Source organism: Zalophus californianus, chromosome 14 (assembly GCF_009762305.2).
Source record: "Zalophus californianus isolate mZalCal1 chromosome 14, mZalCal1.pri.v2, whole genome shotgun sequence".
Lineage (NCBI taxonomy): Eukaryota > Metazoa > Chordata > Mammalia > Carnivora > Otariidae > Zalophus > Zalophus californianus.
In genome coordinates, this window is record NC_045608.1 from 44692419 (window position 1) to 44709830 (window position 17412).

The 17412-nt window shown below is 36.5% G+C and overlaps 1 protein-coding gene and 1 non-coding gene across 3 annotated transcripts in view; one reads left to right on the forward strand and one right to left on the reverse strand.

Annotated features, from left to right (window-relative positions):
* The window catches only part of MIB1 (mindbomb E3 ubiquitin protein ligase 1), a 133989-nt gene that overhangs the window by 69862 nt on the left and 46715 nt on the right, over positions 1 to 17412 (forward strand). For both annotated transcript variants that reach the window (XM_027576776.2, XM_027576777.2), the window contains exons 11-12: positions 10961 to 11158; positions 13645 to 13796. In XM_027576776.2, the coding sequence (XP_027432577.1) occupies positions 10961 to 11158; positions 13645 to 13796 (350 nt within the window). The remainder of the gene's footprint in view (positions 1 to 10960; positions 11159 to 13644; positions 13797 to 17412) is intronic.
* Positions 2740 to 2877, reverse strand: LOC113913443. The gene has a single exon (XR_003517215.1). It is a non-coding gene; the product is annotated as a U4 spliceosomal RNA (small nuclear RNA).

Below are 17412 nucleotides of genomic sequence, written 5' to 3' on the forward strand. Positions count from 1 at the left end.
GTGTATATTATATCTTTCTAATATGTGATATCAGATTACATTTTTTTCCTATTTCTTTTTCTTAGGGAAAACTCAGCTATTTTGGAAAGGTATCTCCATGTATGACCTACTGAGTACAGTAGGATTACATTCTGTTTCCTCCTTAATGTATAGGTAAAGGCACTGAGGACTGTGAGATCTTAGGTGTGTTTTTATAGTTGAGCTAATTTTGGATCCTGCAGGGACTCAGTACTTTTTTTCCCCACTGATGAATTATAATAAGAAAGGTGTGGAGGATGGAATGAAAGACCAGTTTAAAAAAGTATGTCATTTACAAAAAAAGTTTTCAAAATACAGTACAAATATATACTACAGTTGTCTACTGTTCAAATACAGTACAAATAATATAGTACTAAATTTATCATTTAAATTCAATGAAAACTGTTCTGAAGGTGAGGACTAATAGAGAACAATACTAAATTTTGTCAGAAAACCCACCTTATGGTATTGTTGCTGTCTAAAGTGATACTGGGCAAAAAGTTTAATTGGTATAAGCTTCAGTTTCCTTATCTATGATAGTAAAGGGTTGGCTGTGGAGTAAGGGAAACTCTATTTATAGTATACAATGACACCAAGGGAATCTAATGGTGTTATTGCCTTTGATTGTTTCTTTCCAACTGGCAGAAGGCAGAGAATATGGTTTCTTAAACAGATACTAATTCTGTCTGATTCTTATCTAGTAATGAAAACAAAGCTGTAGAAATATTTTATGTAAATGTAAAACTGAGAAGGAAAGGGCAAGTAGGCTTCAAGACTGGTCAGTTTAAGGAAATTCTCTTAAAAACAAGTCAGGACTCAGGATAGTAACCTCTAAAATGGCTCTAGGAATTGTTGTACATAGTTCCTGAGGATCGATGTTAATTCAGATTCTTAATGGAGGCTCCCCCACCTCTCTACACCCCCCAAAACTGGCACTATTAAGAATGTGGAGTGTCAACAAAAGATTAGATTTGTAAGACCCAGAAAACAGTCTTTTAAGTTGCCCTTTATAGGAAGGCAGACTAAAATCTGAGATTGCCCCAACAAAAAATGTCAAGCTTTAAAAGGAGACAGCCAGAGTTTTTGTCTTCCCTTACCTGCAAATTCTTTCAGTTGCTCAGGTTGAGCTTTACGAAATCATCACTGATTTGTTTTTTCATATTCCTCATCTGGTCCATCACTAAATCCTATTGGGTATTTAGAATATAACCAGAATTTAAGCAGTTTTAACCTTCCTGCTGCTACCACCCTGGTCCTCACATTTCTTCCCTCAGATATCCTCATGGCTTTCTCTCTCACTCCCTTCAGCTATTTATTCATTGCTTTCTCTCTCACTCCCTTCAGCTATTTAATCAAACCCACCCTGGGAGGCCATCCTTTGGCTGTCCTACCTAATCCTTAACTGCGGTATTTTTTCTTTGGCCTTTTTACTACCTAACATTTACATTTTATTTACTTATTTTGTTTATAATGTTCTGTCTCCCCTGCTAGAACGTAAACTCAATGAGGGTAGGAACTTTATTTTGCCCATTGCTGTATCTCTGGTGTCCAGAACAATACTGAGCTTGTAGTAGGCACCCAATAAATATTCAATGAATCAAGCAGAATATACTACTTCCAAACAATTGTGTTGAAGTTTTAGTATGATTAGAATACCAGCATCTTGATGAATTAAATGAGTTTTAGGAAAAAGAAGATGAAGTACAATATTACTTATTATATTTAGGGATAATAAAATAGTTGAACTAATTTACTGAAAGTGTCAGCATGTTCAGGAAATGTTTAATTCCGTTGATGTTAAAAATCACAGTGGTTACTGAGAAGATTCTGGGAATATAGTGGGGTATGAAGTAGTAGAAATTCATCTCCCTGCCTAGATAACAACTGCACTGGCAGAATTCTTTCTGATGTAACTATTTTAGAACTCCGGATTCTGTTGAAATCTTGGTACGTCCAGGGGAGGGCACACATTATAATCAAACTTCCAAGAGCCAAGGCCAAAGAATCTTGAAAGCAACAAGAGTGGTGACTTGTCACTTAAAAGGGATCCTTGTAAGGTTTTCAGATTTCTCATCAGAAACTTTGGAGCCAGAAGACAGTGGTGGACTGATGTTTTCAAGGTGCTAAAAAGAAAAAAAAAAACCCCTATCAACCAAGAATCCTCTATCTAGCAAAACTCTCCTCCAAAAGTGACAGAGAAATTAAGACAGCAAGAAATCCCAAAGGAAGTCCTGCAGGTTGAAATGAAAAAATATTAGTAACCTGAAGCCATATGAGGAAGTAAAATCTCAATAAAAGTATAATATGTAGGCAGTTATAGAAGATAGCATTATTTTAATAGTGGTTTATAATTCTTCTTTTTGTTTCCCACATGATTTGAGATAATACATTAAAAAATTATTAGTCTAAAATCTAGCATTATCATAACTTTGGTTTGTAAATCCACATTTTGTTTTCTATATAATTTAAGAAACTGATGGATTTTTAAAAATTATTAGTTTATGTTTTTGATTACACAATGTACAAAGTTGTAATTTTGTGATAACAGTAACTGAAAGGGTTGTGGATAGAGCTGTAAATGAGTTGTTTGTTTGTTTTTGTTTTTTAAGATTTTATTTATTTGAGATAGAGAAAAAACACGAGCAGGGGGAGGGGGCAGAAGGAGGGGTGAGAAGCAGACTCCCCACTGAGCAAGGAGCCCAACACGGGGCTCGATCCCAGGACCCTAGGATCGTGACCTGAGTTAAAGGCAGACGCTTAATTGAGCCACCTAGGCGTCCCTGTAAATGAATTTTCAATTAGCAATAATTGCGCCACAGATAAACCTCACTGGCTATGATACTGCCACTGCGCAAAGCTTTTAAATGAATTTTTATATGTTATTGAAGTTAAGTAAAATGTTTTTTACTTCAAAATATCAACTAAATATAAAAGAGTAATGTAGGAAATGAGGCAACAAAAGCTATGTGGCATCTAGAGAACTTAGAGCAAAATGACAAGTTATTCCTTATCAATAATTACTTTAAATATGGGTGGATTAAACTATAAAAAGCGACTGGCAGAAGGGATTAAAAAATGGTCTAATATATTCTGTGTATAGGAGACTCACTTTAGATGCATAGATACAAATAGATTTAAAGTGAAAGGATGGGAAAAGATATTAATGCATATAGTAACCAAAAAAGGGCGGGGATAGCTATACTAATTTTAGACAAAATAGACTTTAAATCATGAAGGTTGTAAGAGACTAAGGACATTGTATATTAATAAAAAGTACAATACAGTACGAAGATATAACAATTATAAATATTTATATACTTAATAATAGAGCATACAAACATATGAAAAAAATTAACAGAAGTGAAGGGAAAAAGACATTTTTATAATACTAGTTTGAGACTTCAGTATCCTATTCTCAATAATGTATAGAAAACAAGATAGAAGATAAGTAAAGAAATACGAGGACATGAACAACACAATAAAGCCAACTAGAGCTAACAGACATGTACAGAACACGACCTAACAACAGCATATACATTCTTCTCAAGTGCACCTCGTGTATTCTTTGTGGTAGACTGTATGTTAAGTCACAAATTAAGTCTCAATAGATTTAAAAAGGTAGATGTCTTACAAAGTATTTTCTTTGACACTTTGATGAAGTTAAAAATAAATAATGGAAGAAAAACTGGAAGATTCACACATTTGTGGAAATTAAATAACATTTTTAAGCAATGAATGGATTAAAGAAATTGTGAGGGAAATAAGACAATACTTAGAGATGAATGAAAACAAAAGCAAAACATACTAAAACCTGTGGGATGTAGTGAAAGCAGTGCTAAGGGGGAAATTTATAGCTATAAATGCTTACATTTAAAAAAATTGATCACAAATCAGCCTAATTTCACAACTTAAGGAACTAGAAAAAAATTATATTCAAAGATAGCAGAAGGAATGAAATAATAAATATTTGAGCAGAGATAAATAATAGAAAAGCAGTGGAGAAAAATCAGTGAAACCACAAGTTGGTTCTTTGATCAGCAGAACTGATAAATGTTTATTTAGCTAGATTGAGTAAGAAAAAACACTCAAAATTATTAAAATTGGAAATGAAAGTGGGGACATTACTACCAATTCTACAGAAAAGGAAAGGTTTATAAGAAAGTACCGTAAACAGTTATATGACAACAAATGAGATAACCTAGATGAACTAGACAAATACCTAGAAACACAAAACCTACTAAGACTGAATCATGAAAATTCAGGAAATCTGAATATACCTATAACTAGTAAGAAGATTGAATCAGTAATAAAAGATCTCCTGACAGGGGCGCCTGGGTGGCTCAGTTGTTAAGTGTCTGTCTTCCACTCAGGTCCAGATCGCAGGGTCCTGGGATGGAGCCCCACATCAGGCTCCCTGCTCGGCAGAAAGCCTGCTTCTCCCTCTCCCACTCCCCCTGCTTGTGTTCCCCTCTCGCTGTGTCTCTCTCTGTCAAATAAATAAAATCTTAAAAAAAAAAAATCTCCAAAGAAAAGCCCTTGACCTGATTGATTCACTGATGAATTCTACCAAACATTTAAAGAACTAGCACCATTTTTTTTTTTTTTTTTGTGAATAAAGTGATAGAGTTTTATTAAGTGAGGATACAGAAAAAGCTCTCAGGAGGGGGGGGGTGTCGTCCCAACAGGCTTGCCCCTAAAACCATTTGTTCTCAAATTTTTCCAAAATAACATAGAGAACACTTACTGACTCATTCTATGAAGCCAGCATTACCCTAATATCACAGCCAGACAAAGATAGTATAAGAAAACTATGAACCAGTATCTCTTGTGAATATTGATTCAAAATTCCTCAATAAAATACTAACAAACCATATTCAGCATATTAAAAGGGTTATACACCATGACCAAGTTGGATTTATTCTTGGAATGAAGGATGGTTTAGCATACATAAATTGATCAGTGTGATATATACCACATTAACAGAATGAAGGGGAAAAACTATGTGACCATCGCAATTGATGTAGAAAAAGCATTTGATTAAATTCAGTACCCTTTTATGATTAAAAAAAACAGCAAACTAGGAATAGAAGGAAACTACCCTGACATACTAAAAACCATATGTGAAAAACTGAAAACTTGTCCTCTCGGATCAAGAAAAAGATAAGGATGCTCACTTTTCCACTCATATTCAGCATGGTACTGGAAGTCCTAGCCAGAGTAATTAGGCAAGAAAAAGAAATAAAAGGCATTCACATTGGAAAGGAAGAAGTAAAATTATCTCTGCAGATTATATGATCCTATATGTAGAAAACCATAAAGTTCTACACAAAAAACTTTAAGAACTAATTAAGATATTCAGCAAAGTAGCAAAACACAAAATCTAGTTTCATTTCTGTACATTAACAGTCAACAATCAATAGAGGATATTAAGAAAACAACTCCATTTATAATAGCATCAAAAATAAAAAAATACTTAGGAATTAATTTAACTGAAGAGGTGAAAGACTTGTACAGTGAAAACTATGAAACTGCTGAAAGAAATTAAAGAAGATACAAGTAAGTGGAAGCATATTTCATGTTCATGGATTGGAAGAATTTGTATTGTTATGATACCAAAACTGTCCAAACTGATGTTTTTTGCAGAAATGGAAAAATCCATCCTACAATTCAGTATGTCATCTCAAGGTACCCCCAAATAGCCAAAACCATGTTGAATAAGAATAACAAATTTGGAAGACTAAATTCTTCCTGATTTCAAAACTTACTACTAAGCTACAATAATCAAAACAGTGTGGTACTGGCATAAATACAGATATATAAACCAATGGAATGGAATAGAGTCCAGTAACAAATCCTTGAATACATGGTCAAATAATTTTTGACAAGGGTGCCAAGGCCGTTCAGTGGGGAAAGGACAGTTTTTTCAATAAATGGTACTGGGAAAACAGGGTATCTATGTACCAAAGAATGAAGTTGGACCCTTACCTAACATTGTCTATGGAAATTAACTAAATAGGTCAAAGACCGGAAATGTGAAAGCTTGGAAGAAAACAGGCCAAAGCTCCCAGCATTGGATTTGGCAATGATTTGTTGGGTATGACACTGAAGGCACAGGCAACAAAAGAAGAAATAGACAAATTGAACTTCATGAAAATTAAAATCTTCTGTGCACCAAAGTATGCTATCAACCATGAAAAGGCAACTTACAGAATGTGGGACAATACTGGCAAATTGTATGTCTGATAATGGGTTGATATCCAGAATATATGTAGAATTCTTAAAACTCAGCAACTGCAAAAAACCTGATTCACAACTGGGCAAGGGACTTGAGTAGACATTTCTCCAGAGAATATATATAAATGGTTCATAAGCACATGAAAAGATGCTAAACGTCACAGATCATTAGGGAAACGCAAATCAAAACCATAATGAGATACCACCTCACACCTAGTCAGATGGCTACTATAAAAACAAAACAAAACAGGGACGCCTGGGTGGCTCAGTCAGTTAAGCGGTTGCCTCCGGCTCAGGTCATGATCCCAGGCTCCTGGGATCGAGTTCCACATGGGGCTCCCTGCTCAGCGGGGAGCCTGCTTCTCCCTCTGTCCCCCCCCACCCTTGTGCTGCTCTCTCTCTCTCTGACAAATAAATAAATCTTTAAAGACAAAACAAAACAAAAAGTGTTGGTGAGGATGTGGAGAAATTGGAACCCTTCTGGACTATTGGAATGTAAAATGGTATACCTACTGTGGAAAACAGTATGGAGGTTTGTTAAAAATGGAATTACTATATGATCCAGCAATTGCATTTCTGAATTATATACCCCAAAGAGTTGAAACTAGGGTCTTAAAGAGATATTTTTACACCCATGTTCATAGCATTATTCACAGTAATTAAAACTTGGAAACAACCCAAGGGTCCATGATGTATGAATGACTAAACAGAACATGGTGTATACATAAAATGGAATATTATTTAGTCTTAAAAAGGAAGGAAATTCTGATTCATGCTACAATAGAGATTAACCTGTTGAGGACATGATGCCAATTGCAAAAATGCAAATACTGTATGCTTCCATTTATATGAAATACCTAGAGTAGTCAAAAATCATAGAGACAGAAAGTATAATGATGGTTTCCAGGAGTTGGGGAGAGGGACAATGGAGAATTATTGTGTGAAATGTGTAGTTTTAGTTTTGTAAAATGAGTTCTGGAGATGGTGGTGATGGGTGCATAACAGTATGAATGTGTTTAATATCATTGAACTTTACACTTAAAAATGGTTAAGATGGTAAATTTTATGTTACTTGTATTTTGCCACAGTAAAAAAATCATTTAAAAAACGTAATTAAGGGGACGCCTGGGTGGCTCAGTCAATTAAGCGTCTGCCTTCGGCTCAGGTCATAATTCGAGGTCCTGGGATCGAGCCCCGCATCGGGCTCTCTGCTCAACGGGAAGCCTGCTTCTCCCTCTCCCACGCTCCCTGCTTGTGTTCCCTCTCTCGCTGTGTCTCTCTATGTCAAATAAATAAATAAAATCTTAAAAAAAAACATAATTAAGGCATGTTAAAGATTCAACTCAATACCCATTTTGGTTCTTACTAGCTCGTAGGCACTGTGGTGCATCCTGGGAATAAAGATGATGAAGATACAGTTGTAGCCCCCAATATGCTCAAAGTCAAAGAAGTGTACTTGAAAACAAATAATTATACTATAGTGTGATAATAAAAGAGAATTTTGTGAGAGGGGAGGTTTCAGAGGGTAGAGGTTGGTTGCCTGAGTTGAGTTGTAAAGGATGTCTATTCTAAGCCAAAAGGTGATGAATAAGAGCATTGAAGTCTGGAGTCAAATAAGTTGTATGTGAACATAGTGGGTCAGATAAGTTGGTAAGTTAAAGTTTTATATGTGGGACGATGATGGGCAGCAGGTGTGGTCCACAGAAGTAGGCTTTAGAAGAGGTTTGTTTGTTACAGAGTTACATTAAAGAGTTTTAAACATAAATTGTGTGCTTTACAGAGGGAATTGTGTGTGTGTGTGTGTGAAGAATAGATTGGGGTAAGATAAAAGTGGAGGCATGGTAAGCTATGGCAGTAAGTTAGGTGAGTGAGAATCAAGGCCTGAATTAATTAGTGGTAGAACTGGAGAAGAGAGAAGAGATCTGAGCATAAATTGAGGAGTAACAGCCATAGAGTTTGGTGCTTTTATAAATTGTGGCTCAGGGACACGAAGTAGGTGAGCATGACTTATAGATAGGATTTTGATATGGTCTCTGGTTCTGTCAGCTAAGCTAGGGAAGACTGGAATGAGCAGATTTTGCAGAGTTCACTGGAAAGAGAGGGGATAAGAGGGTAGAAAGAACCAAGATCGGTTTTAGATTTAATTTGAGGCCCCTGTACAAATCCTTTCAGATAACTTTACTGAGGTCAGCTGTAATAGTGTCCCTCAACATCTCACTTGGTGCCAGTATCAGAGTCATAATAATGAGCTTTTTTTTTATTAGGTTTATTTGAAATACTTAAGATAGATTCAGAAAACAGCAAACCCTGTTAGTTAAGATCTTTGTGCAACTGAGGTTTTTTATTTGGAAGAAAAACGAAATAAATTTAATTGTTACTTTCTAGTGTATGTATTTTACAAATTCTTTAAATTTTTCTCACGTATATCCTTTTGACATACATATATTAGGGGTTTTTATTTTTTAGGTTTTTTTCCCCACGTAAATTGATGTATAACAGTGTTACAGTAAGTTTTCTAACAGCCATAAACGTGTGGTGCATTTTAGAAATAGTTCCTGTTTTTATTCAGTGAGTGTTAGTGGATTTATGTTCTTTTTAACATAAGGAAAACCACGTAGATTGGCTTAAAAATTGTAAGAAAAAATAAATCTAAATTGGAGGGTAGGAAGAGCTTAAATCTAAGGTTTTGAAACATACCATTAGAGAGGTTCCTCTCTCTGTCTCTCGCAAACACATACACATACATGTAGACATAAAATATTCTTTTGTAAAAAGCTTGTTTCTCTGGGTTGTTTAAATATAATGCTGCCCAGGGGCACATTAGTTGAATCTTAAATCTTTCATGTGGTAGTGTGCCAGTTCCTTTATGCTCAAGGTTGACAGGTAACAAAAACTCCTACTTTGGTTTAGCTAGATTATTAGTAAGGTAGAAGTATTGCTGAGTCGTAGTTTCCTACCTTCTCAAGGTGGCTGTCAAGGGGCGCCTGGGTGGCTCAGTCGTTAAGCGTCTGCCTTTGGCTCAGGTCATGATCCCAGGGTCCTGGGGTTGAGCCCCTCATCGGGCTCCCTGCTCGGCGGGAGGCCTGCTTCTCCCTCTCACTCCCCCTGCTTGTGTTCCCTCTCTCGCTGTGTCTCTCTCTCTCTCTCTGTCAAATAAATAAATAAATAAATCTTAAAAAAAAAAAAAAGGTGGCTGTCAAGTTGTTGTGGACTCCTACACAAGCAGTTTTACTTTAAATATCTGTCTGAGAAAATACGCTAAGACCAAAGACTATTTTGAATTCAGCAGCTGTTTTGAATGAACTCTTGTTTTGTTTTTAATTTAAATCTGTAAAAAGTAGTTCAAATAATCCTGAGTACTATATGGATTTTCAAACCACTTGCTAAAGCTGGAGTCCATGAGGGGGTAGAACTATGGGTTGGGAACCACTGCTCTGGAGAAAGTCTTAAAACATGCTTACTTCTCTGGGTGTTAAAATTTGAGAGGTAGTCTGGAATAAGGATAGTATCCTTATAATACCCATCTCTGTCTGCACCTAGCAAAGTAATGGGACTTCTTTTTTGGTGTGAACTATGTATATTATCTTCATGGTGCAGTACAGGCATTTTTTTTCCCCTTTAGAAAGTAGTTTCTTACAGGGCGCCTGAGTGGTTTAGTCGGTTAAGCATTGGACTCTTGATTTCGGCTGGGGTCATGATCTCAGGGTTATGAGATTGAGCCCTGCACTGGGCTTCTCTTCTCCCTGTCTCTCTCTGCACCCCTCCCCCATGCTTGCACAAGCTCTCTCTCTTAAAAAAAAAAAGTTTCCTACATGAAAAAAAAATTTAAGCAATCAGGTCTTTCTCTACCTCTCATCTCTAGAAATAGGCCTATTTTAAAAGGTAAGGCATACCTACTTAATTCTTCTGAAATAGTTTTGGAATTTTGGATATATGAAGTTATGCTGATTTGTGTTTCATTTTTATCTTTTACGGTGGTACTTAATTTTTTTTTGTTCTTGAATATACAGAAAAGTATATGCTCACCAGCTAGAGATAACCAATGTTAATATGGTCTCAAAGTTAATTGAGATCACAGTTTGGCATCCTTTCTTCTTCTTTAAATTACTCAACTAATGTTTATATTTTTTTTATGTCATTAAAAAGCCTTTGTAAAATTTTTAAATGGAAAAATGTTTATATATATATAGTTGTATCATAATTTAGCATTTTTCCTAATGTTGGCTTATCATGGCTGATAAATTAAGAGTAATGAAAGATCACACTACTTTTTTTTTTTTTAAGATTTTATTTATTTATTTGACAGAGAGAGACAGCGAGAGCAGGAGCACAAGCAGGGGGAGTGGGAGAGGGAGAAGCAGGCTTCCCGCTGAGCAGGGAGCCCGATGTGGGACTCCATCCCAGGACCCTGGGATCATGACCTGAGCCAAAGGCAGACGCTTAACGACTGAGCCACCCAGGCGCCCAGATCACACTACTTCTGATATAAATATTGGTCTAGTATGTATGTGACATAGTGTATTGATTCAGGTTCATCATTTATCTTTGGAGTTAATCGCTATTCAAGTGAATTTCATTTCAAGTTATTTTGTTGACTCCATTCTGTGTTTTCTCTTCTCACATCAGTTCTTACTGAATTATTATAGCTTCAGGTTTTATTTTTCTTTCTAAAAGTTTTGCTCACTAATTCAGATTTAAATATGTTTAGGATAAAGATGGAGATAGAGCCGTTCACCATGCAGCTTTTGGAGATGAAGGTGCTGTTATAGAAGTACTGCACCGGGGCAGTGCTGACTTGAATGCTCGCAACAAGCGCCGACAGACGCCACTTCATATCGCTGTCAATAAAGGCCATCTGCAGGTTGTGAAGACTTTATTGGACTTCGGCTGTCATCCTAGTCTCCAGGTAAAACTTTTAATGACAGATATTCTGCGGGCATTGCTAGGATTCTGTTAAGAGGAAATACTAAGTTCTGTGGTAAGCATTCCTTTGTTATCAGTTCATTTTTGTTTGATCATTCTATGTGATAAAATTGGCAGCTGTTCTTCTTAGAAAAGACTTTTTAAGGAAAGTGTCAGTAGATTGGTTCTATATTGGAGGGTGGGGATGGGGATTCCCTTGCAAAAATATCAGCTTATGAATTGATTTCACTTTATTGATCATGACTCAGCTTCAGCAGCTTAAGAAGTATAATAGGCTGCATTTAATGATAGTTACTTTATCTAAATTATTTCAGTTGTAGCTTAATTTATCTTCGGGTCTTGGTCTAGTCATTAGTTTAGGAAGATTTTCTGTTTTGGAAAATATACAGGGTTTTAGGGTTGATTTTCAGTAGGACCTAATTTTTGAGTCAAGAGTCACTTAAGAGATGATTCCTGTCCACAGTTTTAGCAGCCAGATGGATTCGATTGGATAGATGTCAGAGAAGCAACAAAGAAGAAAAATAGGAGTAATGGGACTGAGGGTTTGGGATCTGAAAGAATTGGAGATTTTATTCAGCTAGATGGTTTTGAGAGACTGATATTTCTGAGGCACAGCATTTTGGAACTGACAGGGTTTGGAACTTAGAGCCTCTAAGTGGATTATAGAATTGGAGGATGGGGGAGGAATTAGAGGGTGTTGATCTGTTGAAGGAGAGATAATTTGTACCTATTGATTTTGGGGGGTCTGAAATGGCAGACAAAGTCATCTGTTGAGAGTGAATGGGGAGTAATAGGTATAGAAAAGGTAATTGAGAAGAGTGATAAATGTTTGGAATAGCTACTGTGGGGACCAGAAGGAAGGACGATCAGGGCCAGTAGAAACTTATTCCAGCCATATTAAGAACCCATCCCTTCGGACGCCTGGGTGGCTCAGTCGGTTAAACCTCTGCCTTTGGCTCAGGTCATGATCCCAGGGTCCTGGGATCGAGTCCCACACCAGGCTCCTTGCTCAGTGGGGAGTCTGCTTCTCCCTCTGCCTGCCGCTCCCCCTGCTTGTGCTGTTTCTCACTTGTACTCTCTCTCTCTGGTAAATAAATAAAATCTTAAAAAAAAGCCTATCTCAAGTTGAAGACTGAATTTTTAGTGCCACTAGATAGAAGGCTGGAAAGTGGCTGGTTGGATTGAACTTGGGTTAGGAATTTGTTTTGAGGGTAGATGAGGATATGCCTGGGATTGGCCAACCTTTTCTGTAAAGGGCCAGATGATAATTAGGCTTTCATGTAGTTTCTATCATGACTATCCAGTGTTGCAGTTGTAGCATGAAAGCAGCCATCGATAATACATAAATGGATGTATATGGCTGAATTCCAATAAAACTATTTACAAAAACAGGTGGCAGGCTGAATTTAGCAACCATGGTATAAACCATAGGTATGACTTAACTGAGAATAGTATTTATGAAACTATGAAATAAATGAGGTCTAAATTACCCACTTATGCAGATAATCTACTAAATCAGTTGATTGATGAAAAAGGTAGTCGGCTTGAAAAAAAGGAAGACCGAGACTGCTAAATTTTCTTTTACATTTGTTTCTATTTTGATTAGTTAGCCACTTTCCTGCCCCTTGACAACATTTAGATTAATATTTTCACCCATGACTACATAATATATTCAGCTGGGGGGCTCTGAAAAACTGCTAATGCCTGGGTCTCACCCCTAGAGATTCTGGTTTAGTTGTCCTGGAGAACAGCCTGAGTATCTTTTTTTTTTTTTTTTTAAGATGTATTTATTTATTTTAGAGAGAGAATGCATGCTCATGCATGAACGGGATTGGCAGAGGGAAACGGAGAGAGAATCCCAAGCAGACTCTGTGTCAATCATGGAGCCTGACACAGGGCTCAGTCTCACGACCTTGAGATCATGACCTGAGCTGAAACCGAGAGCTGGAAGCTTAACTGCGCCACCCAGGCGCCCTGTGCCTGGGTATCTTTTTAAGAGCTCCCCTACAGACTCTAATGTGCAGCCAAGGTTAAGGACTATTGACTTTCAATTCATTGCTCTAGGGCCCCAAGACTGGTGTTAGGTTTGTTTTGAAAGTTTAGGACATAATGATTACTGACTGGTAGGAATCTGGTATAGTAAGCCATTTTAAACTAATGAATTCTGGGGGCAGCTTTTCACCTCATTGATTTTTGTAATTAGCTGACTCATATTTGAGGGTACTTTTTAATTTTATTTTTCGTTTTCTTTGGTAGGCTACAACATGTTCATTGTGTTTTCCATCGAGATTGAGTATGAGTTTAATATAATGAGGCTAATGTTTCTTGCCTACATCTTAAAATTTAACACAGGATGTTTATTGAAGGTTACTGGATATGGCTTCTGTTTAGTAGTTCAGTATACATATTAATATTACATGTGATGTTTGGTTCAAGAACTAATGAAAGTCTCTCTAAATTAAAAAAAAGGATTCTGAAGGTGATACCCCTCTTCATGATGCGATAAGTAAGAAACGTGATGACATTCTGGCAGTTCTTCTAGAAGCTGGAGCAGATGTTACCATTACAAATAATAATGGATTTAATGCTCTACACCATGCTGCACTAAGAGGAAATCCCAGGTAAAGATCTCACCTGTACTATTTTGTTTGCAGTTTAAAAATATTTTCCTAGTGCTGGTTCTCTTTTCTGATACTGATGAGGAAATAATGGCATATTTTAGTACCTTATAAATCATTTTAAAGTCTGTGGAAATTATGTCTTCACTAAATAGATTAGTTTTATATTATTTTTTTATTGTTAAACTAATACAAGTATTATGAAATGACTTACATTTATTAAATATGTATATAAAGTATCAAGAATACTTGCTTATATCTAAAGATTTAATTAAAATGCATTCCAATCTGGGGCACCTGGTTGCTCAGTGGTTAAGCGTCTGCCATTGGCTCAGGTCATGATCCCAGAGCCCTGGGATCGAGCCCCACATCAAGCTCCTTGCTCTGCGGGGAGCCCGCTTCTCGTTCTCCTCCCCGCTTATACTCTCTCACTGTCTCTCCTCTCTTTCTCAAATAAATAAATAAAATCTTAAAAAAAATTTTTTTTTAATGCATTTCATTTTGAGATTATGTTTCTTTAAGATCATTCTCAGTGTGTCCTCTGATCTCATGTTATCCATTTGCATGATTTTTAAGTAGGCTCCATGCTCAGCCTGTAGTCCAATGCGGGGCTTGAACTCAAGACCCTGAGATCAAGACCTGAGCTGAGATCAAGAGTCGGATGCTTACCTGACTGGGCCCCCCAGGCACCCCATTTGCATGATTGTTTTTTTAACTTGTGGCTAAATAACTATTAAGTACCTAATTCTTTATTATTAATATAATTTTATAGGCTTCTAGTGTAGATATTCCCCAGCCATTGTTAACAATAGTGACAGGTAGTCTACTAGAAAAAAGATTTACTGGTTATAGTTTGAGAAAAACTTCTGGGAAATCACAACTCATAAAGGATCTGCAGAGTCTCACAGAACAGGAAAATACTTAGTTTTGCTTAAATTAGAGCTTTCTATGAATGAATTTTTGGCAACAACTTAACCTTGAGAAGCATTTTAGAAAATTTTTGCATTAGATGTCTTCTGTTTGTAGTTGAATTAAGCCTGCATATTTTGCCTGAGGGAGCTAGCTCTTCACTTTGAAGTTTATTTTGACAGTTTATCCTGAATTCTTCTTTTAAAATTGAGATAAAATTGACATATAATATTGTTAGTTTCAGTTGCACAATATAATGATTTGAAATATGGATATATTATGAAATGATTTCCATGATAAGTCTGGTTAACATCCTTCACCACATGTGATTACATATATTTTTTCTTATGAGAAGAACTTTTAATATTTACTGCTTTAGCAACTTTGAAATATACAGTACAGTATTAACTAACTATATTACATCCCCATGACTTCTTGTCCTCTGGTTCCATACTGCGTTTTTATATCATGTATCCTTCTAGGATCACCACTAGAGGGGGAGCACAGAGAACGAAAGGATTATACTGCTGTTGCTTGTTGATGCTCCTAACAATGGGTATATAATGTGGGAGGAAATAAATGACCATATTTTAGATTATGTCTTGATTTGTTTTTCAAATTACAAATATTTGAACACTTCATACTTTGGCACTGTGAAGGAGACAAAATAGTATTATATGTTCCCTGCCTTTCAAAGAGAAAATGATGATAGCACTTACACAGGCAAGGCCTCTACTAAATGGTTTACATGCATTATCTCCTTTAATCCTTTCAACAGCTTTTTGGGGCAGGTGTTAATATCCTCTTTTTATAGATAATATGAAGCTTATAAAGAGAGGAATTTACTTATTCAAGATCACACAGCTGACTAGTGGAGCAGCTAGAAGTTGAGCAACAATCTGCCTTAATAGATTGTAGGGTGCCTGGGTGGCTTAGTCAGTTAAGCATCAGACTCTTGATCTCAGCTCAGGTCTTGATCTCATGGTCGTAAGTTCAAGCCCTGCGTTGGACTGCACGCTGGGCATGGAGCCTACTTTATTTTAAAAAAAATTTTTTTTAATTTAAATTCAGTTAATTAACATATAATGTATTATTAGTTTCAGAGATAGAGGCCAGTGATTCGTCAGTCTTATATATTACCCAGTGCTCATTACATCACATGCCCTCCTTAATGTCTATCACCCAGTTACCCCATCCCCCCCCACTCCCCTCCCCTCCAGCAACCCTCAGTTTCCTATGATTAAGAGTCTCTTATGGTTTGTCTCCCTCTCTGATTTTGTCTTGTTTTATTTTTTCCTCTCTTCCCCTATGATCCTGTTTTGTTTCTCAAATTCCACATATGAGTGAGATCATATGATAGTTGTCTTTCTCTGATTGACTTATTTCGCTTAGCATAATACCCTCTAGTTCCATCCACATCATTGCACATGGCAAGATTTCATATTTTTTGATGGCTGAGTAATATTCCATTGTGTATATATACCACATCTTTTTTATCCATTCATCTGTCAGTGGACATCTGGGCTCTTTCCACAGTTTGGCTATTGTGGACATTGCTGCTATGAACATTGGGGTGCAGGTGCCCTTTCGGATCCCTACATTTGTACCTTTGGGATAAATACCCAGTAATGCAATTGCTGGGTCATAGGGTAGCTCTATTTTCAACTTTTTGAGGAACTCCATACTGTTTTCCAGAGTGGCTGTGCTAGCTTGCATTCCCACCAACAGTGTAAGAGGGTTCCCCTTTCTCCACATGGAGCCTACTTTAAAAAAGAAAAAAGAATAATAGCTCTTAACTACCTTGTATTACTTTTTCTGTATTATGGTTTCAAGACTGAAACACATGGACAGTGAATGATTTAACTAAGAATGTATTAATACAGCCATCAGTCCCCTTGCTGCCTCTTGGTTTAGGGTTATCTTTGACTACTCTCTCACTAATTCTCAACTTCCAGTTAGTTCTCAAATTCCATTTATTCTACTAGTCTTTTCCAATCTGTCCCATTCTTCCTATTTCATTGTTGCTGATCTAATTAAGTACTTACCACTTTTACTTGAACTATTACAGTATCTTTCTAATTGTTCTCTCTGATTTGGTGTTATCTCTGATTTAACTTTCATACAGTTACCAACTTAGCATTCTAAAGGCATAGATATAATGGCACCTCTCCCCTGTTCCCAAATCTTAAGTTGCTTCCTATTGTACATAGAATAAAATTTGCGTACCTTGAACTTGGTCTTCATACCCATTTGCGGTTTGTCTTAAGCCTGTTTTTCTAACTTTGTCTCCCACTAATTAAAATCCCTCTTCTACCTTTCCCTTCAGCTACATTATGCTGTTCCCTTTTCTAAAATATCTTGTCTACTTTCCTCATCTATTTAAGCATCTTCTTTGGTCAAAATGTCCTTATCCCCTTCCCTTCTTGGTCTTAACCATCTTTCTTTCAGAGCTCCTAGCTCTCATCATTGAAATTATTTTGTTTGCCCTATACTAACTTGTTCTTTGTTCTTATTTTATTGCACTTTATGTTTGTTAGTGTGGTATTTCTGTGTTTCTTTCTGTTAAAATTGTGGGCACTCCTTTTCATTTGTATATCCCCCACAGTGCCTTGACTGTGATAGGGCCTTAATAAATGTTAGTCTTAATTTGACAGGACAGTGCTAGGTGTCACAGGATGTAATGAGATTAGTTACGGATTCTGTAGAGAAA